Source organism: Nomascus leucogenys, unplaced genomic scaffold, assembly GCF_006542625.1.
Source record: "Nomascus leucogenys isolate Asia unplaced genomic scaffold, Asia_NLE_v1 Super-Scaffold_285, whole genome shotgun sequence".
In the NCBI taxonomy this organism is placed as follows: domain Eukaryota; kingdom Metazoa; phylum Chordata; class Mammalia; order Primates; family Hylobatidae; genus Nomascus; species Nomascus leucogenys.
In genome coordinates, this window is record NW_022095770.1 from 3,185,619 (window position 1) to 3,207,662 (window position 22,044).

Here is a 22,044-nt window from a genome sequence, read left to right on the forward strand (position 1 = left end):
GGGGTGGAAATACTGCCAAGGCTGGGGGGGCCACCTCTCCATCTGGTCAGTTTGTGGGGTGGGTACTCTGCCAGCAGATGGGAGGATATAGGGAAACAGCACACAAGTCTAAGGGGGGTGCCCAAGGGGGTTATTTTCATCATATATTTATTACATAAATATATAGTAAAATAGACGAGCAACAATTACCATAAAAATATCTTTCTTTAAAATCCTGACCCAAAACACAACGGGGTGAAAAATCGCACATAACAGACATACTGATTGTCAACGTGGGGCAGGAGTAGGAGCCCCTCAAGTCACCCCTGCCGGTCCCACCCCTCCCTGGGGAAGAGACCTACCTCCTTCCCTGTTTCTGGCCACAACCCCCCTCCCCCAGCCCAGCACCAGCTTCTCATACATTCAGTAGCGCCTCTGGGCAGTGTCCCCCTCCCCCCTGCCCAGGAGTTCCCAGGGCAGGAGTTACTGTCCTCCTTATGGACGGTGTCTCTCTCACACGCCCTGCCCTCTCCCAGCCCTGCAGACCCGCCACCAGGAGAAGGGGTAGGGGCTCCTCCCCCACCCTCCCCAAGTCTGAGCAGGGAGGAGGCTGGATGAGGTATGTGTGTTATGAGTGATGGGAGGGGCAATACTGAGATGGAGAGGCGGGTGGTGGGGGCGGGGTAGTGGTCATGGCTCTGGCACCCCCTTGTCCTGGCCTGGCCCCCTCGTCCTATTCCCAGCAACCCGTCCTCCCACCGATACTGCACCTGCTGCTCCACCCTGCCTGCCCTAGTGCCCCGGGCCAATACTAGGGGAGGCATGCTGAGCACCCACATCGAGGCCATCCCCCTCATTAGCACCAATGGCCCCCAGGAGAGGGCCCTGTCCCCTACTTCCACAGCAGGGACTGGGACAGCTGCCGCTCTAGAGCAAGTGCGTGGCACTCCTGAGTCGCCCTGGCTCCTCCCCTACCATGTGTACTCACTCACACATTCACGCAGAGGAACGCACACATACACCCCACATCACCGAGGGGGAAGGGAGGGGTCCGGGGAGGATGGGATCACAGCTCATATGATTGGGGAGGGTGGGGGAGTCCCAAGTGCCTTATAAGAGGCCAAGGCTCTTCAAGGCCTTTTCTCTGCCGTGTCCATGGCTGAGAATGGGGATGGAGGGGTTGGGGTGGGGATGGAGGGATGGGGAAGACAGCAGACAGGTCAGGAATTCCACTGGGCCCCCAGGCGTGGTAGGAAGGTACAAGAGGGCCTACCCATGGGACTGGAGTAATACAGGAATCAGTACTCCAGGAGAGAGAGAGAGGATAGAGACAAAGACAGCGCGGGCAGCCCGAGGCCCCAGCAGGGTGGGACAGGCACATGCACAGGTGACAGCGAGTGCTCCTCCAGGCCCTCCACCCCTGTTGGAACACCTGAACGATGGGGGAAGGACAGTGCCCTGATGGGCAGCATAGCATTGCCTTCCCATGTCCGTGTGTGCATGTACGTGTGTGTGTGTGTGTGTGTGTGTATGTGTGTGTGTGTGTGTGTAGGGGGCTGTGGCAGGCTGAGGGTCAGGGTGGGGTGGCAGGTTCCCCACTGCTTAAGACATTTTTGCCCCAATAGTGCAAAGCGCAGGAAGCCCTGGCACCCCTCCCCCCACCCCCTGCCCCAATCCCCATGGCTTCCGGGGGCATCTATGTCCACCCATCCATCCCTGCCGACATGCAGCCCTGAGCCCAGCGCCCTCTGGTCTGCTCTGTCCCACCCCCACCTCCTGCTCCCATGGGAGGACCACCTCCTCTCTCCCTCTCTCCCCTGAGGAGTGGGCGGCAGCCACAGGGAGGGGGAGGAGGACAGCTCACCGAAGTGCAGACCAACAGAGCACCCTCACCAGGAGGGCGAGAGGGGCTCAAGCCAAAGTCCCTGAATTAGAGAAAAGAAGAGGGGAAGGGGTCCCGGGGCAGAGGGGCAGCTGGCCAAAAGAGCTTTAAAGAAAAAGGAGCACCGACCACCCCTCCCCTGGGGCCCCAACTAAGTGTCACTTATCTAAACACCCCCATTCTGGTGCCTGCCCGCCCAGAGTTAGTGCAGTGAGTAGGAGCGGGGGAGGAGGGCAGAGGTTAGAAAGAGCCCAGAAGACAGATGGGAAACAGGGAAACAGAGTGCTAAAGGGGTGGAGGGTTCTGGGAGATGCTCACACACAGCCCTCCTGTCCCCCGCCCCTACCCCCGCCCCCACCAATGCAGCAGCATCCGGTTTCTAGCTAATACTGCAGGATATGAGGAGGGTAGGAGCTGGAGCCACAGTTTTTCCTGGGTGGGTGCCAAGGTGTGGAGGGAGGAGGTGGATGGGGAGAGGCCCCTAGGGCTGGGCACTTAAAGGGGAGCTGTGTGGGCATCAGGGCAGGCTGGTGAGGGGCCAGCTGGCATCCAGCATGAGAGGTAGATGGAACTCAGCGGGCACGAGTGGCAGAAAGCAGAGGACATACTAGGGTTGGGGGGTGCCAAAGGGGCACAGAGGGCGGGGTATGGCAAGGGGGGTGGCCAGGACCCTGTTGTGTTAACTCACAGCTCTGATCGGCAGCCCTACCCTTGGGGCTCTGGTGTGGGGGCATTTCTCTCTGATGTGGGGGAAGAAGGGGCAGCTTGCAAAGTGCATGGGGTAGTAAAGGGGGGGTCCTCCCCTCTGGTCAGCCTCAGTTAATAACTTAATATCATCTCTCTCTATCGCTCGCTCTCTTTTTTGTATTTTTCTCTCTGTCTAGTTTTTCTTCATTTGTCTTCTCCCCTTGCTTGGTTTCCAAAGTGCAGTTAGAATGACTATAAATTTTAACCTCCAGGGGAGGAGCCAAGCCGTTCTTTGCACCCAGGCATCTGGGGAAATAGAGAGGCCCTCAGCCTGGAGGGGAGACCTAGGCCAAGGAACTGGGTGGGGGCTCTCTCTCGTGTGTGTAGGGGGTGAGTTGAGGGCATCTTCCCCCAGCCCACATTCCTCCTTCCCCTACGGACAAGGTGGCTTGTCCCCTCTCAGTCCTCCCGCCCTTCCCCTACCTTCTGAGAGGATGGGGTCCTGGGAACTGCAGGACACGGCTCCCGCAGCCTCCCACACTGTCCTTTCCATAGCAAGTTCATTTGTTTGCCCTGTCCCAGGGCTGGAGGTCTGAGGAGGGACCTGGGCAGTGCGGGTGTGTGTGTGGGAGCTGAATCTATCCAAGGACGAGAGGAAGGAGAGAAGGGGTGTGGGGGGGTCTCCCTCAGCCCCCAGCTCTGCCCCTTCTCTCCAGGCTCCTCCCCACCAGCTCCGCACACCCTCTGGCCGCCTGAGGCTTTAGACTTCCTGATCCTCAAAGACCTCGAGGAAGAGTGGGGGGAAGAGTTCGGTGGGGCACTCGACTTTCATGTGGAGGAAGCGGCTGGCGTGGCAGGCCCCGATCATGCGGAGGTCAGTCACCTTCATCAGCAGCTTGGGCCAGAAGTGCGGAATGTTGTGTTTGCGGTGGTTGACGTAGTGCTCGAACGCCAGCAGGTACGCCTCCTGACTCTTCTCGATCTTGTCCACACACAGCAGGCCCGAGCGGTCTGTGGGGGAAGAGGGGCGTGAGGGGCGAGGGGCTGGCCGACGGCCTGGAGATGGGGAGGGTGAGGTGTGGGGGTGTGGGAAGAAAGGACTAGAGGGGAAATAGAGACAGAGAGGCTGGGGGAGGGGAGGGGAGAAGCTCCCTCTGAGGGACGTGGACAGGAGAAGCACAGGGAGAGGGAGGCAGCTGGGAAGTGGAGAGGGGCAGGGGGGTACTGGGGGGAGGGGGCAACGCAAGGAGGACAGAGTGTCAGGCCGGGGGCTGGGGGAGAGAGAGGAGCCTTGGAGTGGGGAGGACTGAGGTTGGTGGTCAGAGAGGTGGGGTGCAGATGGGGGTAGGGAGGGGACTGAGGGGTAAGAGATGGGACTGGGAGACAGAGGAGGGATGGGGGAATGGAAGGTGGCTGAGAACAAAGTGGGGAGTGGGGAACAAAGGGGAATGTGAGTGACAGAGGGACGGGGCAGCGAGAAGGAAGGAGACAAGGACAGGAAAAGGCACAGAGCAGGGATGGGGAGGCAAGGGATGGGCCTGGGGAACGAGTGAGAAGTGGGTGACAGAGCAAGGAACAGGGGACAGGGGATGGCCCAGGTGACAGAGAGGTAGCCCAGAAGAAGATTCAGGAGGGAGTTGAGCAACAGGCCCAGGGTCCAGCCAATCTCTGGGACCCCTGGAAGCTTCTGAGCCCTCCCGGCCAATCAGCAGGTACCTGTCGACATTAGCAGCACAGCCTGCAGCAGAGCCACTTCCGTGTCATCCAGGTTAAAGGCAGAGAGTGACTTGCCCAGTTCAAAGATGGCGTCGGAGACTACGCCCAGGCCGCCATTCTTGAGCTGCTCCCGCTTGACAGCCATCTCCCCACTCAGCGTCAGGGTGTCGCTCTCAGGGTCGTAGCGGACAGCCGCCCGCAGGGACATGATCTCCATGCAGCACCCCTTCAGGAGGATGATCTGGTCTTCGCAAGGCAGCTGTGGAGCGGCAGGGCCACAGGAGCACTCAGCATACCCCTCCCCGCGTCCTTGAGTCTCCCTTAGAGTGTCCTCCGGGAGCCGTGAGGCCCGCGAGGCTCCCATGGACTCTGAACGGCTGACCTTGTGTTGGGCCATGTGCATGCCCTATTCCATTTAAGCCTCACAGTTATGCCTGTGAGGCCCGGCGCAGTGGCTCACGACTATAATGCCAGCACTTTGGGAGGCCAAGGCGGGTGGATCACTTGAGGTCAGGAGTTCGAGACCAGCCTGGCCAACATACATGGTGAAACCCCATCTCTACTAAAAATACAAAATTAGTTGGACGTGGTGGCACGTGCCTGTAGTCCCAGCTACTCAGGAGGCTAAGGCAGGAGAATTGCTTGAACTCAGGAGGTGGAGGTTGCAGTGAGCCCAGATCGCGTCACTGCACTCCAGTCTGGGCAACAGAACGAGACTCCGTCTCAAAAAAGAAAAAAAAAAATTATGCCTGTGAGTTAGCACCCATCATTATCCCCAGCCCACTCCAGATGGGAACACTGAGGCACAGGGGATGGAGGTAACTTGCCCCAGGTCACATGGCTAGTAGGGCAGCCTGTCTCCAGCACTAGTGCTGTGGAAAATGAGAACTTTCAGGCTGCCTGGAGTTGGGTGGCCGCATAGACTTGAAGGATGAGGGGCTGTGGAGGGGAGCACTTGGAGCCGGCTGATTTCTTAGAGCAGCCAGACCCTGGCGTGTGTCTGTGTGCTGGGCGTGTATGTGTCTGTGTGTATCTGTGTATGTGTGTCTGTGTGCTATGTGTGTGCTGGGTGTGTATGTGTCTGTGTGCATCTGTGTATGTGTGTCTGTGTGCTATGTGTGTGCTGGGAGGGTGTGTGTCTATGTATTTGTGTGTTTCTGTGCTAGGTGTATGTGTGTTTGCGTATGTATCTGTCTGTATGCTATGTGTGTGTCTCCGTGTTTGTGCAGGGTGTGAATGTGTGTGACTGTGTACTAGGTATGTGTGTGTGTGTGTGTGTGTGTGTGCTGGATGTGCATGTCTGTGTATGTGTCTGTGTGCTAGGTGTGTGTCTATGTGTGTGTGTGTCTGTATGCGTCTGTGTGTGTGCCTGTATGCTGTGTGTCTATGTGTTTGTGTGTGTGTCTGTATGTATCTATGTGTGTGTCTGCTAGGTGTGTGTGTGTGCGTGTGCCTGTGTGCTGGGTGTGTCTGTGTGCTAGGTGTATATGTCTGTGTGTGTGTCTATGTGCTAGGTGTATATGTCTGTGTGTGTGTGTGTGTGTCTGTGTGTCTATATATCTGTGTCTGTGTGCTAGGGGTGTGTGTGTGTCTGTGTGTTGGGTGTATGTGTATGTGTGTGTATGTGTGTCTGTGTATCTGTGTGCTAGGTGTGTGTGTGTGTCTGTGTATGTGTCTGCATATGTGCCTGTGTGCTGGGTGTATGTGTATGCATGTGTGTGTATGTGTGTGTGTCTGTGTATGTATCTGTGTGCTAGGTGTGTCTGTGTCTGCATGTGTGCCTGTGTGCTGAGTGTATGTTGACCTACAGGAATTGCTCCTTGTCCAGAGAACCTCAGATGAGCCTGTACTGGGTGACCGGGGGAGCAGGTTTCCCTCCAAAACAGCACCACATCTCTCCTCCCTTCTGCCACTCACCTCGGAGAACATGGGCAGTTTTTTGGCAAAGTCCACCACACGGGTGATGGCCGGGGTGATGATCTTGGTAAACTCGCTGAAGGCTTCCAGGTCCACCTTGTCTCCGTCCGGCATGGAGACAATGGGTGACTGGCCAATGTCATCGGGCTAGAGAGAAAGACGGGGGTCAGCTGGGGCCGCAGACCCCTTTCAGCCTGTCACTGAGGCTCCCTGCCCACCAGGGGGAGCTCCAAGGCAGCTTGGGGAAGAGGGGCCGCCGGTGCCTGAGTCCCAGCCCCAAAGCTTTTCCTTCCTCTTGAGCAGAGAATAGACCAGAACCAGAGCTCCAAGTCAGCTAATAATAACAATGGTAATAACAGTAGTAGCAGCTATAATGACTGAATACTTAATATATGATCAGGCATCAGGCTACATGTTTTACATGTCTTATTTCATCCTGACCATAATCCTAAAAGGAATAATTATAATAATCGCCATTTCACAGATGTGGAAACTGAGGCATGGGGCAGCTAAATAATGTTAAAGTCATGTGACCAGCAAGTGGTAGGACCAGGGTTTGAACTTGGGCAGTCTGACTCATGACTGTTACACATCTGCTTGGAATCAGAGCCCGTGCCCTTAACGGTGTGCACTGTGCCGCCCTCCAGCACGCCCCACCATGAACCAGGTGCTGGTTTTCTGCCTTCCTTCACCACGTATAGCCAACTGTCCATCTCCTCCCAAACTGACCTTTTTTTTTTTTTGAGAGAGGGTCTTGCTCTGTTGCCTGGGCTGGAGTGCAGTGGCATAATCATGGCTTACTGCAGCCTCGACCTCCCAGGCTTAGGGGATCCTCCTGCCTCAGCCTCCCGAGTAGCTGGGACCACAGGCACACACCCCCATGCCCAGCTAATTTTAAAATTATTCATAGAGAGGCCAGGAGCAGTAGCTCACACCTGTAATCCCAGCACTTTGGGAGGCCAAGGCAGGCAGATCACCTGAGGTTGGGAGTTCAGACAAGCCTGACCAACATGGAGAAACACCGTCTCTACTAAAAATACAAAATTAGCCGGGTGTGGTGGCGCACGCCTGTAATCCCAGCTATTTGGGAAGCTGAGGCAGGAGAATCGCTTGAAGCCGGGAGGTAGAGGTTGCGGTGAGCCAAGATTGCGCCACTGCACTCCAGCCTGGACAACAAGAGTGAAACTCCATCTCAAAAAAAATTATTTGTAGAGGGTGGGCATGGTGGCTCACACCTTGTAATCACAGCACTTTGGGAGGCAGAGGCGGGTGGATCACTTGAGGTCAGGAGTTCAAGACCAGTCTGGCCAACATGGTGAAACCCTGTGTCTACTAAAAACACAAAAATTAGCCAGGCATGGTGGCCGGTGCCTGTAATCCCAGCTACTCGGGAGACTGAGGCGGGAGAATCACTTGAACCCAGGAGGCAGAGGTTGCGGTGAGCCGAGATCATGCCACTGCACTCCAGCCTGGGTGAGAGTGAGACTCCATATCAAAAAAAAAAAAAAAATTATTCATAGAGGTGGGATCTCTGTATGTTACCCAGACTGGTCTCAAACTCCTGGGCTCAAGCGATCCTCCCACCTTGGTCTCATAAATTGCTGGGATTACAGGCATGAGCCACTGCACCTGGTCCCAAACTCATCATTTACTTAGCAACTAGCTTGACCAGGGCCTAACAATGTCTGGCACCCAGCAGGTGCTCAAAAATACTGCGACATAACTGTATCCTTACCCTCTCCTCCCAGTCACTATGGGCAGGAAAAAGAAGAATGGTTGCCCCCACTCCCTGGAAATTCGATGAGGAAGGCAAGGCCCTGTCCTCATAGAGCTCCCAGTTGTATGGAGTAGACACAGTCCAGACAGCAAGGACACAAACACAAGTGTATTAAATCTGGACAGCAAAAGTGTGAAGAGCATGTATTTTGGGTTGGATTACACTAAGACGACTTCCTGGAGGAGGCAAGACTCCGAGCTCACTCTCCTCTCCCTGCCACCTGGCTGCTGCTTTCCCCATGCCCCCTTTCTCCTTACCAGGAATTTCCGCCTCTGTTTCCAATGGCTGCCCTGGGCATTGGTGCTGCGATGGGCCTCCGTGGCAATGTGGATCAGATCCCACTCTTCAGGAGTGGGCTCTGGTCGCTGCTGCAGTGATCGGATCATCTCCTCCTTCCGCCGCCGCTCCCGGTTCTGCTCAATCAGCTTACGCTTGGCCACCCGCTTCGAGTCATCTAGAACCACTGTGAACAGAGAGGCACAAGGTCTGATGCATGGCACCCTCCATCCCCTTTCCATAATGCTCCCGGAAACTACTCTTTCCAGAGTACAGGTTGGGGAAACCGAGGGCCATGGAGGCTAAATGACTTCCCAAATCACCTAGCAGTTGGGCAGCACAACCTGGATCATGATTAATCCCCGGGACCATGTCAACAACAGTTTGGGCTGATCCAGATGAACATCATGTTCTGATCTAATGGATTATGGTGATGGTGGTTATTCGAAGATCCTGCCACCCAATCCCCAGTCAATGGAAGATGCCCTGTCTCATCTAGAAGTGGGGTGCCTTCGCTGGGAGTCAAGAACAGTGTGCTAGAGTGGGTGCCCAGGAGCTCTTTCTACCAAACGACTCCCTCTCTAAGGCCCTTGAGTGTTGTAAGGCAGGTAGGCACTGGGGCCCACACAGGGATCCTGTTTCCTTTTGCGCAGGAAGGAGGGCAGCAGGGACCGAGACACTGAACATTCTGCCCTCAGCCTGACCTAGACTGGATTGCCACTCTGCCCTGTGGGTTCTGAGGGTACCCTGGAAGGAAGCTGCCCTCCCAGAACTCATCCCCACCCCAGGCCACCTGGCTCTACTCCCTCCACCTGGGTCCCTTACAGTCCATGGCCATGCCCACGGCGATGCACTTCTTGAAGCGGCACAGCTGGCACTGATTGCGGGTGATCTTGTCAATGACACAGCAGCTGTCATATTTGCAGGAATAGGTGGGATGGAGGTTCTTCTGGATTGTGCGGCGAAAGAAGCCCTGGGGTTGGGGGAGATGGAGCAGGCTGTGATCATGACATGGCTTCCCCTTCCTGAACCAACCATGCAGTTTACTAGGGGTCAGGGGTGGAGAGCAAGGAAGGCAAGATCAGTGAGGGGACCTGGCATCCTCCTGACACCATGAGCCCAAGATTACTGGGCTCGAGGACCTGAGAAATATATGCCCTCAGCCCCTAGGCTGCTGAGGGGTTGGGGGTGCCTGGGTAGTGTTTGTGGCAGAGGTAGGAATGATGTCTAGAGCAGGCAGCTTTGAACCTGGGATAATGTGAGGCCTTAAGGAATAGCAGCTTTGGAAATCCAAGTCGCCGGGCGCGGTGGCTCACGCATGTAATCCCAACACTTTGGGAGGCCGAGGTGGGTGGATCAACTGAGGTCGGGAGTTTGAGACCAGCCTGACCAACATGAAGAAATCCTGTCTCTACTAAAAATACAAAATTAGCCAGGCATGAGGCTGGGTGCAGTGGCTCACGCCTGTAATCCCAGCACTTTGGGAGGCCGAGGCAGGTGGATCATGAGGTCAGGAGTTCAAGGTCACCCTAGCCAACATGGTGAAACTCTGTCTCTACTAAAAGTATAAAAATTAGTCAGGCATAGGCCGGGCGCAGTCGCTTATGCCTGTACTTATCCCAGCACTTTGGGAAGCTGAGGCGGGTGGATCACAAGGTCAGGAGATCAAGACCATCCTGGCTAACACAGTGAAACCCCGTCTCCACTAAAAATACAAAAAAATTAGCCGGGCATGGTGGCGGGCATTTTAGTCCCAGCTACTCGGGAGACTGAGGCAGGAGAATGGCGTGAACCTGGGAGGTGGAGCTTGCCATGAGCTAAGATAGCGCCACTGCACTCCAGTCTGGGTGACAGCAAGACTCCGTATCAAAAAAAAAAAAAAAAAAAATTAGCCGGGCGTGGTGGTGGGCGCCTGTAATCCCAGCTACTCAGGAGGCTGAGGCAGAGAATTGCTTGAACCCAGGACACAGAGGTTGCAGTTGAGCCAAGATCGCACCACTGCATTCCAGCCTGGGCGACAGAATGAGAGTCCGTCTCAAAAAAAAAAAAAAAAAAAGAGCATGCGGTTCTATAGTGTAGCAGTTATCATGTCTGCTTTACATGCAGAGGATCCTGGGTTCGAGCCCCAGTGGAACCACGGCGGGGTCCACCCCTTGGCCAGGCGCGGTGGCTCATGCCTGTAATCCCAGCACTTTGGGAGGCCCAGGCGGGCAGATTGCCTGAAGTCAGGAGTTCAAGACCAGCCTGGCCAACATGGTGAAACCCCATCTCTACTAAAAATACAAAAATTAGCTGGGCTTGTGCCTGTAATCCCAGCACTTTGGGAGGCCCAGGCGGGCAGATTGCCTGAAGTCAGGAGTTCAAGACCAGCCTGGCCAACACGGTGAAACCCCATCTCTACTAAAAATACAAAAATTAGCTGGGCCTGTGCCTATAATCCCAGATACTTGGGAGGCTGAGGCAGGAGAATCGCTTGAACCCAGGAGGCAGAGCTCGCGTTGCACTCCTGCCTGGGTGACAAGAGTGAGACTTCATCTCAAAAAAAAAAAAAAAAAAGAAAAAAGAAAAAATTAGCTGGTCGTGGTGGCACATGCCTGTAATCCCAGCTACTCAGGAGGCTGAGGCAAGAGAACTGATTGAACCCGGGAAGCGGAGGTTGCGGTGAGCCAAGATTGTGCCATTGCACTCTAGTCTGGGCAACAAGAGCGAAACTCTGTCTCAAAAAAAAGGAAATCCAAGTAAAACCTCATTTTCCATTTTGCTAAATGACTCTAAAAACAACACTGACCCAAAAACCATTCTATGTTGCCTGTTGTCCATGCAGGTGGAATTCATAAAACAGGGGAACCAAAAAAGTCAAGGAAAGGGACTGAGTATGAACTCTAGAATCCCAATTCTCTACATTGGGATTCACCTTTATTTTATTTTTTTAATTTAATTTTTTTTTTTATTTTTGAGATGAAGTCTCACTCTGTCACCCAGGCTGGAGTGCAGTGATGTGATCTCGGCTTACTGCAACCTCCACCTCCCAGGTACAAGCGATTCTCTTGCCTCAGCCTCCCGAGTAGCTGGGACTACAGGTGCCCGCCACCACGCCCGGCTAATTTTTGCATTTTTATAGAGATAGGGTTTCACCATGTTGGCCAGGCTGGTATCGAACTCCTGACCTCAGGTGATCTGCCCACCTCGGCCTCCCAAAGTGCTGGGATTACAGGCGTGAGCCACCGCACCCAGCCTCACCTTTATTTTAAAGGAAACACCTCAAAACTCAAGATGATTGCAATAATATGAAGAATTAGTATTTTTTCACATTTACAATGTGTCAGTCACTTAGTAAACATAAGCCTTGCTGGCCAGATGCAATGACTCACACCTGTAATCCCAGCACTTTGGGAGGCCGAGGCAGGCAGATCACTTGAGGCCAGGAGTTCAAGATCAAGACCAGCCTGTCCAACATAGCAAAACCCCATCTCTACTAAAAATACACAAATTGGCCAGGGGTTGTGGCATGCACCTATAATCCCAGCTACTCTGGAGGCTGAGGTGGGAGGATTGCTTAGGATTGCTTGAGCCCAGGAGGTCAAGGCTGCAGTGAGCTATGATCGCACCACTGCACTCCAACCTAGGTGATAGAGATCCCATTACAAAACAAACAAACAAACAAAAAAAACCCAAAAGATAAGCCTTGTCTTTCATGGAACATCACAGTGAACCCTCCGGACAACCCTATGTTACTGCCTCCACTTTGCAGACAAGGAAACTGAAGCTTGGTGAGATGAAGCAATTTGCCCAAAGTCATGTGGCCAGTGGGCAGCAGAGTCAGAACTGGGCCTCAGGTATGGGACACCAACGTCTGAGCTCTCAGATTCCAGGGGGCATTAAAATCACCAAAGGCAGCCGAGTGCGGTGGCTCACACCTGTAATCCCAGCACTTTGGGAGGCTGAGGTGGGTGGATCACGAGGTCAGAAGTTCGAGACCAGTGTGGCCAACATCGTGAAATCTCGTCTCTACTAAAAATACAAAAAATTATCCGGGTGTGGTGGCGGGCACCTGTAATCCCAGCTACTCAGCAAGGTGAGGCAGGACAAGTGCTTGAACCTGGGAGGCAGAGGTTGCAGTGAGCCAAGATCGCGACACTGCACTCCAGCCTGGGTGACAGAGTGAGACTCCGTCTTGAAAAAAAAAAAAAATTCACCAAAGGCACCTACCAAAGAAAGAAGATTCCTGGGCCTCACTCCAGAACTACAAAATCAAACTCTCCAAGGGTGAGGCCAAGGCATCCCTGTCTTTTCAGGGTGCTTGCCTGGGACTCAGATGTCCGTGAGAGTAAAAGATCCTTTCTCTATGCTACACTGTTTGTATTGCTTCCAGAAGGATTGTATTGCTTCTGCCAGGGAACTCTAAATCCCTGATGGTCTTGGTTTGGTTGACATCAAGAAAGAGAGAGAAACTTCAAGCCTTAAACTTTTTTTCTTTTTTTTTTTTAGACAGGGTCTTGTTCTGTTGCCCAGGCTGGAGTGCAATGGCTTAATCATAGCTCACAGCAGCTTCGGCCTCCCAGCCTCAAGTGATCGTCCTACCTCAGCTGCCTGAGTAGCTGGGACCACAGGTGTGCGTGCACCACCATGCCTGCCGACTTTAAAAATTTTTTTTGTATAGAGAGGGTCTCACTATGTTGCCCAGGCTGTTCTTAAACTCCTGGGCTCAAGCAATCTTCCTGCCTTGGCCTCCTAAAGTATTGGGATTACAGGCGTGAGCTACTATACCTGGCCTTTAACATATAAATAATTCTGTTTCTTTTTTTTTTTTATTTTGAGACAGAGTATCGCTCTGTCGCCCAGGCTGGAGTACAGTGACTTAATCTCCGCTCTCACTGTAACCTCCATCTCCCAGGTTCAAGAGATTCTCCTGCCTCAGCCTCCCAAGTAGGTGGGATTACAGGCGTACATCACTACGCCCAGTCAATTTTTGTATTTTTAGTAGAGACAGGCTTTTACCATGTTGGCCAGGCTGGTCTCAAATTCCTGACCTTACTCATTCATTCATTTGCTTATTCATAATCCCTCCTCTGTCACTCACAAGAAAATTGCCTAACTTCTCTGAGTCTCAGTTTCTTCATATATAAAATGGGGATAATCATTTTATCTACCTTATAGCACTGTTGGGAGAATTAAATGAGATAATTCACTTGAAGTGTTTAAAACAGTGCTACCAGGTGCGGTAACCTCACGTGATCTGCCTGCCTTGGACTCCCAAAGTGCTGGGATTTAAATAATTCTGTTTCTTGGAAGGCCTTGCATTTTTAGGAGGTGATCCTGGAAAGGCTATCCAGGCTGAAATGATCAAAGTGAAATCTAATTAGGCCTCTCAAGCACTTTGGGAGGCAGAGGCAGGCAGATCACCTGAGGTCAGAAGTTCGAGACCAGCCTAGCTAACATGGTGAAACCCTATCTCTACTAAAAATACAAAAATTAGCCAGGCTTGGCGGCAGGTGCCTGTAATCCCAGCTACCCATGCTGAAGCAGGGAGAATTGCTTGAACCCGAGAGGTGGAGTTGCAGTGAGCCAAGATTGCACCACTGCACTCCAGCCTGGGCAACAGAGAGAGACTCCGTCTCAAAAAAAACAAAACAAAACAATTAGGCCTCCCAAAGTCTATGACCTTGTCATCCCCTCTGCTGGGAAGAACCTGCTGTCCTCTTCTCCTCTGTGCTCCCAGCTCCCACTACACCCCCAGTACTGGCTCTCGCTCTTTCAGGTGCATTGGAAACACTCTGGGATTCTGTTAAAAGGAAGATTCCTGGGCTCCACAAAAGGGCTCTGAGTGAGCAGGGTTAAGATGAAGCCTGGGCAGGCTGGGCGCAGTGGCTCATGCCTGTAACCCCAGCACTTTGGGAGGCCAAGGCGGGCAGATCATGAGGTAAGAGATTGAGACCATCCTGGCCAACATGGTGAAACCCCGACTCTATTAAAAATATAAAAATTAGCTGGGCGTGGTGGCGGGTGCCTGTAGTCCCAGCTACTCGGGAGGCTGAGGCAGGAGAATCGCTTGAACCTGGGAGGCGGAGGTTGCAGTGAGCCGAGATCACACCATTGCACTCCAGCCTGGGCAACAGAGAGAGATGCCGTCTTAAAAAAAAAAAAAAAAAAAAAAAAAAAAAAAAAAAAAGGATGAAGGCTGGGAATCTGCATTTTAACTAGTAGGACAGGTGGTCCATGAACCACATTTTGAATAACACTGATGTTTGTTTCAAGTTGTGTCTCTCTCTCTGACAGGCTGTGAGCAGCTTGAGGGCAGGGTACGTACTACACTCTCACACCTAATAATACACTGAATGAATGGGTGATGGCTGGCATTTATCAAATGCTTCTTATGCACATGGCACTATTTTATTTTTTATATTTTATTATTTTATTTTGAGACAGAATCTTGCTCTGTCACCCAGGCTGGAGTGCAGTGGCACCACCACTGTTCAATGCAGCCCTGACCTTCTGGGTTCAAGCAGTCTCCCACCTCAGCCTCCTGAGTAGCTGGGACCACAGGCATGTGGCACCACACCCAGCTAATTTCTTTACTTTTGTAGAGACAGGGTTTCACTGTGTTAGCCAGGCTGGTCTCAAACTCCTAGGATCAAAGGATGCTCCTGCCTTGGCCTCCCTCCCAAAGGGCTGGGATTTTAGGCACCAGCCACAGCACCCAATGGCACTGTTTTAAACACTTCAAGTGAATTATCTCCCAACCTATTTAATTCTCTCAACGATGCTATAAGGTAGAGAGAATGATTATCCTCATTTTGTAGATGAAGAAACTGAAACTAAGGCTCAAAGAAGTTAGGCAATTTTCCTGTGAGCGGCAGAGGAGGAGTTATGAATGAGCAAATGAATGAATAAGAGAAGAGAAAGTAACCAGGCAGGTACGCCTGTAATCCCAGCACTTTAGGAGGCCAAGACGGGTGGATCACCTGAGGTCAGGAGTTCGAGACCAGCCTGGCCACATAGTGAAACCCCGTCTCTACTAAAAATACAAAAAAAATTAGCTGGGCCGGGCGCGGTGGCTCAAGCCTGTAATCCCAGCACTTTGGGAGGCCGAGGCAGGCGGATCACGAGATCAGGAGATCGAGACCATCCTGGCTAACACGGCAAAACCCCGTCTCTACTAAAAATGCAAAAAATTAGCCGGGCGTGGTGGCGGGCGCCTGTAGTCCCAGCTACTCGGGAGGCTGAGGCAGGAGAATGGCGTGAACCCGGGAGGTGGAGCTTGCAGTGAGCCGAGATCACGCCACTGCACTCCAGCCTGGGGGACAGAGCAAGACTCCATCTCAAAAAAAAAAAAAAAAAAAAAAAAAAAATTAGCTGGGTATGGAGGTGCATGCCTGTAATCCCAGCTACTCAGGAGGCCGAGGTAGGGGAATCACTTGAACCTGAAGGCGGAGGTTGCAGTGAGCCAAGATCGCGCCACTGCACTCCAGCCTGGGGGACAAGAATGAGACTGTCTCAAAGAAAAAAAAAAAAAGTGATGACCTAACAGGTGGGCTTTAGGTGACATAGGGAGTAATATGGGGGCTCAGGTGGCAGGGGAGGGGCAGGATGTAGCTTCCATACCTTGCAGCCCTCACAAGTGATACAGCGGTAGTGATAACCAGTTGCCTTGTCCCCACACACGACACACTGCTCGTCTTTGTCCAGGTAACTAGGGATATACCCTGGCAGGAAGGAAAGGATGGAGGAAGGCAGGCATGGCTTGGAGTCCCAGCAGAGAGGCTCTCACATTTTTCCCCATCCCTCAACTTTTTGTTTCTGGCCCCTCTCCTAGCCCAGCCTCCCTGGTAGAATACTAGAGAGACATGAGGTGAACCTGTCCATCTCTGCCCTAAGAGTATGAAGAATCTCAGTTCTTCTGACTGCCCATTCAGGGCTTTCTTCTTGATCTATCTACAAGGCAGAGGATGGTGGAGAGGGAAAAATAAATGTCAGCTGCTCGCTGGGGATAATATAGCCCCTCAGTCCTTCAGCTCAGGCCCTGATTCTGGTGGGGCCTCAGATGAGGGTATTAGGGGAAGAGGGAAGAGGCCTTCCTGACCTAATCCACCCTCAAAAGCTGGGCACATCCCATATCACCTTTCTCACCCCCAGAGAAGTCCATCCCAAGCCCTCTAGGAGGCTCCCCCCAGGGAACACAGGAACTACTGTTCCATGTCCAGGTCCAGAGGAGCCCTGACTGGGTTTGGTGGGGTTGGGGACGTGGAGAAGGGGCACACACAGCCAGCCTCACCTGACATGCTGGTTTTCAGGGAACATTGGCCGTTCTTTCTTTTTCGCTTTCCATCTGGTGACCTGGCACTGGATGGAGGCAAAGTGGGCAGAATCACAGAGCAGTCTTCGGGCAGCCCCTTTCTCATCCGAGAGGCTTATACAATCCCCCAAGGCCTGATTCTTTCCATTTTGTGTCCTCATTCTACCTCCCGCCCCCCAGGGTCAGCTGACAATGCTTAAAAGGGTCCAGTTATCTGGAAGTTGCAGGGGAGAGAGATAAGGGGTTTGGCTGTGGCACAAGCATATTCTAGAGCCCCAACACACACGCATTCACCCTCCAGAAGACCTGAAGCACGCATAATCCGCAGGACATCCTCATCTTTCAGTACATGACAAATACGCTGGAAGAATTCTCAGGATATGCTTAAAGCTATGTAACCTTTAGAACACACATATACATATGCAACATAACACTGGCACAGATGAATAACCATGCAGCCTTCACTATAAACCCACGGATGGTGAGTATGCACCAGGGCTGACATATCTGTGAAATTTTCAGGGCATTCTTAAATGTGCTATACAACCTCTAGGATATGCCCATGTGTTACACAACAGTCTGCACAGGCACCTCATAAAACCACCCTCGTCCCTCCAGTGTGCACGTGTTGCTTGAGCTCCAGGTCGTACACACATGCTAAATAACCCACAGCAATAGGAAACACTACACCCTCTGCACAGCCTCCATTTAACAGAGCAGCAAACTGAGACTCTACTTGTGCCTGGTGACACCATGAGCCGGAGTCAGAGCCGGGACTGAGCCCCTCTGTGCAACGTATTATTAGCAACCCTCAGCCACTGCACATATATGTTGCCAGGCTCTCCACATACATGTTACATAACCTCGGTGCACACAGGTTACATAAGCCCTCTACATGCATGCAAGGATTGTATAACCTCTCACACCCACCCCGCATGTGGCATGTTGCAGGCCCCTTCCTCCTGGAGCCGGATGCAGCTCCCAACACACTGACACAGTGACCTTGGCCAGGGTCACAGTCACAGACGGCCCTGTGCTCCACGCCCCCTGGGGATTACTCCTGTCTACTTCCTACGAGGCTGAAAGGTCAGGTCTCCCTCACGCCTTCCAGAGGGTTGGGTGCAGGGGAACTCAGGCCACCTAGGCCCCAGTTGAGCTAGCGGCTTCAGCAGTTACCACCAGACTCACAGCCTCCTGAGTGTAGTCCTAGAGATAGCCACAAGGTGGCGCATAGACATGGGGGAGGGGAAGGTGATGGGGGAGGGGCTGCAGTCTTAGGGTACTGGGAACTGGCATTCCTGCCTTTCTCCAAACGTTAGGGGCAGACTCTTCCAGACCCACAGAAGCCTAAGCTGGGAGACACAGGGGCTGCAAGTGACAGCCACATGGCGACAGGTCAGATCGTCCTCAGAGTCCTTCCTGGGGTGAGGCTGTGGGGGAGGGGAGCTACCCCATGCCCTGCCCAGCTGTGAGTTCCATCTACTTCCTCTACCCTCCAGGGACCCAGTTGTGGGCCTTGGGGCTTTGCCTGGCCAGGCCTCTGGCTTCCTGGCTCGGGATCTGATCTCCTAGGCAACAGTCAGCCACACTGCTCCCCGGAGCACCCCCACCCCCACCCTCTCCCTGGCCATAGGCACAGTCTGTACCCAGCTCCCAGGGCACCGTGCCAACTGGGACAAAGCTCTGTGCCACTTGGAGCTGATGGAAAAGGCAGAGACCCTCTGGGCTCCTCAAGGGCAATGCAGATCATAGGTAACCATCCCTTGGTGTATGTGCAGGGCTGACACCTCACCCACGTGGAAGCAAAACCATCATGGTTGGCGTGCACTTTCTGGGAGGAGCCCCATCGCAGTGCCCACCCTTGACCATGAACAAGGAAGAGCTTGTGGGGCTCCCAATAGATTCCGAATATAAGCGTGGGCTATGACCAATAGTTACTGGTGCATGTGCCCTGAAATGTCATACTACGTGAACCGCAGCTTGTGGACAACACACTTGTGGTCAGATAGTAAATGGGCTGGTAGGGAGAGGAAGAAAATAGCAAGGCTGTTTGGATCCCACATGCTCAAGGTGAGGGCAGCAATGGTGGAGGGGACGTCGGGGGCATCTGAGACTGCCCAGCAATGTCTAGGGAAGGGCCCCTTTTGTGCTCCCTGTAATTGCTCTGTATCACTCCCCGCTTCAAAATGAGCATCTCTCAATCCAAGTGCCTGTCACATCTGAACATGACCTCATCTGCCAGACAAAGGTAGGCAGAAGGCTTGCTGGCCTCACGTCCATCCCACAGAGGTGCTTAAAGGTGGTGCCTAAAGGAGAGCTTAGCCAGGTGCCCATGCCTGCTGCTTAGGAGTTGGCATGACCTAGTTGCTGAACCCATTACCTGTTCTCCTCTGGGTCTGACCCACACTCCACCTTGCTTGGCTTCTGTTCCATTCACTTCAATTCCATCCAGGATGCCCTCCAGCACGCCAAGAGACTGGGGTGGGCACACTGGCCCCCCCGGCACGCCCACAGGCCACCCACCCCCTGCCACCCAGGCCCTAGGGCACAGCACCCATGACACCCGCCTCAGCACTTGGCCTTTCACACCATGCCCTGCGCCCCAAGGGGGGCGGGCGGTGGGAGGGGCCAGGGAGTGGCAGGTGAGAGGGCTGGGGGCAAGCTGGGTCTGTGGGTCCCGGGCTGTGTGCTGGGGGAGTAGCTTCGGAGTCTTGTCCTGTCCAGAGATCCCTGTGGAGAGAAGACAGAGGCAGGGGTAAGAAGGTGTCAAGGTAGGAAGGTGGGTAGGATCCCTTTGGTGGCAACATTTGGGGCTTTGGGGTCCCATAACAAGACAGCAGCGGGCAGGAAGGGCAGGCATAGAGAGGAGTCCAGAATAATCCCTTAGATCACAGGTACAGCAGGCGAGATTGGAGATCCACCTTCTAAGCCCCAGACATGGGAAGGAATGGAGGGAGAGAATGAGATCATTCATGTACTAAGTAATACGTCTCAGTCTTCATATTCAGACAAATGCCTGGCCCTTAATGAGCATCTATTAAACACTAGCTATTGTTACCACCACTCTAGAAAAGCTTTCCTGAAACTCATCTGTATTATAGGGGCAAGAGGGGACCAGAGACAAGCAGTTTTCAGCATAGGCAGGGGGGGTATCTGTGAAGGAAGGGTGGGACATAGAGCGGCACGCAGTGAGCGTGAATGCCTATCTTTGTGCCTTAATAGAGAGAGATGTTGAAAGCTGTGGGGAACTGACCTCCCATGCTGCCGGCCAAGTTATGATCCCCAACTCTGGCCCCTCAGGGACTCCAGAGCTTCCCACGCAAGGTCTCGAATCCCACTTCCCAGGCAGAGGACCAGACTTCTCAATTGGTTTAGCTGAGCTGCTATCGACCAGGATGGCAAGAGGGAAAGGAAAGGAAACTAACACACATTAACTGGAGAGAGAATCTGTACCCTCCAAAGCAGGCAGGAAAACTTCACCGATGAGGAAACTGAGTCTCAGAAAGCTTGGTCATTCACTCAAGTTCACACAGCTAGTAAGCAGGTGGCTGTGGGATAAGCCTCACAGCCTGGCCCTAATGCTAGCCTTGTTCTGCTACCTGGAGTCCAGGGCAGTGCCAAGCTGGGCCCACCATTCCTACGGCATTTCACCTCTGACCCTGGGCTGCAGACCTGTGGCTTACTGTCTGTGTGCACACAGGCAGGTGTGGCAGGTAGGAGGGGGACAAAGGGTACAGCTCCCCGACATACGACCTCGACCTCTGTCACGTGGCTGCTGCATAGGAGACCTCACCCCTAGGCCCCCTGGCCCCACCCCCAGGAGCTGATAAGGAGCCAGGGTGGGAAGAGAGAGGGAGATAAGTCAGGGGATTGGGCAGGGCCAGCAGCAGGACAGGGCCTCTGCACCCAGGCAAGCCAGTAGTGTGGAGAGCATGGCCATTGCACAGAAAAGTGGCCCGTTCTGCCTCTGATACCCACCCCAGACCAGGACTGGGCAATGGGGGCTGGACAGGAGACTGGGGTGGGGGGGCATGAGCAGGGAGCCTTAGCCCAGGGAGCCATCAAGAAAGTAGGTCAAGTTTTTCTTGGCTTGTGGAGAAATTCCTGTTATAAATTTATAATGGCGTAGCCAGCCCTAAGGGGTGGAGGTTGGGGAGGAGAAGGAGTGGGTGGGGAAGCCCAGGGGCTGGACACTGGGGCCTAATGCTCTCAGCCAGACAGTGAGGGGCAGGGGGCGAGGGCCGCTACGGGGGTTGGGCTGGACAATAGAGGACAATCTTCTGACTCCACGTCCAGCGAGGCTGCCTGCATATGTCTGTCTGTCTGTCTGTCTGTGTCTGAATGTCTCTCTCTCTGGGTCTGGGTGTCTCCTTCTGCCCCCCAGGCTGTGCCTCGGTGCTTGGCACACCCTGGCTGTGGTGCTGCCCCCGCCTGTCTCCTGCCCGCCTGGCACACTGCCACCACTTGTTTACAGAAGCTGGAAAAATCCACTCGCCAGCTGGAGGCCCAAGCGCCCCCGGGGAGGGGAGGAGGCAGGCACAGAAGTGGGCATGCTGAGAGAGGGGCAGCCCCGGGGAGCAGGCCCTGGGGGCAGCCGAGGAGGACCAGTGTGTGCAGGAATGAGCATTGGCTGCTGTGGGCCGGGCCAGGCAGGGAACACCAGTGGCAGCCACATGGCATGGGCAGCTCCTGCCCCAGGCCAGGGCTCCTGAGGGCCCCCTCCCCCGGGCCCTTGCCACTTACCAGTTGCTACATTGCAGACCTGGGGCAGTGCCAACCTAAGCCACCATGTTTATTTCCCCTTCCCTCTCTCCTACCCAGCCTTAACTCCAAATGTGTCTGGGTACTGCCAAGGGCCTGCACGTGCCCGCTGGGGTGAGGGGCAGGCTCGCTCTCTGCCCCACCCCTCTGTTGAACTGAATGGTGCCCCGGTGCTGGGCAGTGCAGCCCAGGCTACAGTCAGCCCCTGGTAGTGGGCAGAGGAGCAAAGTGCTGCCCTTGCTGCCTAGGGCACCCTCACTGGGTACCCAGAAAGAGGCTGGAACCCCTGGGGACTCCTTGGCATCTCTCCAGGGACACACTTGGGCCTTTGCAGTGATACAGAGGCGAGGCAGAGGGCCCAGCATGTGGGGAGACACACACCACGTAAGCCTGTGTTAGCCACGGGCAGAAAAAGGTCAGCAGGTAAGGGGCATGGGGCAAGGGTACCCACCCTGAAGGGCAGCCTCTCTCCCCTCCTCCAGAGTCCAGCTTAACTCCCCAAACTCCTTCCCGGCACCTCCTCTGCAGAGGTGAGGGAGGCCCCGCCCCAAGGAGGCCGAGGGGGTGGAGCTGTGGGGTTCTGTGCCCAGGCTGGACAGCAGGACAGCAAGACCCACCTGTCGGCTGGCCTGGCCACCCACTCCCTCCTTGTGAGATAAGAGCTGCTGGGTGGCAGTGTAGGCAAAGTGCCTGCGGAGGGGGAAGCATTTCATTAAGCTTAAGTACTTCTGCCATGGGGGGACAGGGACACGGGGC

At 54.0% G+C, this 22,044-nt stretch overlaps 1 protein-coding gene and 1 non-coding gene across 2 annotated transcripts in view; one reads left to right on the forward strand and one right to left on the reverse strand.

Annotated features, from left to right (window-relative positions):
- Positions 1-130: 130 nt before the first annotated feature.
- THRA (thyroid hormone receptor alpha) overlaps positions 131-22,044 on the reverse strand; it is a 30,518-nt gene continuing 8,604 nt past the window's right edge. Inside the window, exons 2-9 of the mRNA XM_030808091.1 lie at positions 18,908-19,257; positions 16,507-16,574; positions 15,837-15,937; positions 9,060-9,207; positions 8,216-8,421; positions 6,182-6,328; positions 4,265-4,523; positions 131-3,559 (exon numbers count right to left, since the gene is read on the reverse strand). Of these exons, the coding sequence (XP_030663951.1) occupies positions 3,309-3,559; positions 4,265-4,523; positions 6,182-6,328; positions 8,216-8,421; positions 9,060-9,207; positions 15,837-15,937; positions 16,507-16,574; positions 18,908-18,960 (1,233 nt within the window). The 5' untranslated portion in view covers positions 18,961-19,257 and the 3' untranslated portion in view covers positions 131-3,308. The remainder of the gene's footprint in view (positions 3,560-4,264; positions 4,524-6,181; positions 6,329-8,215; positions 8,422-9,059; positions 9,208-15,836; positions 15,938-16,506; positions 16,575-18,907; positions 19,258-22,044) is intronic.
- Positions 10,299-10,371, forward strand: TRNAV-UAC. The gene has a single exon. It is a non-coding gene; the product is annotated as a tRNA-Val (tRNA).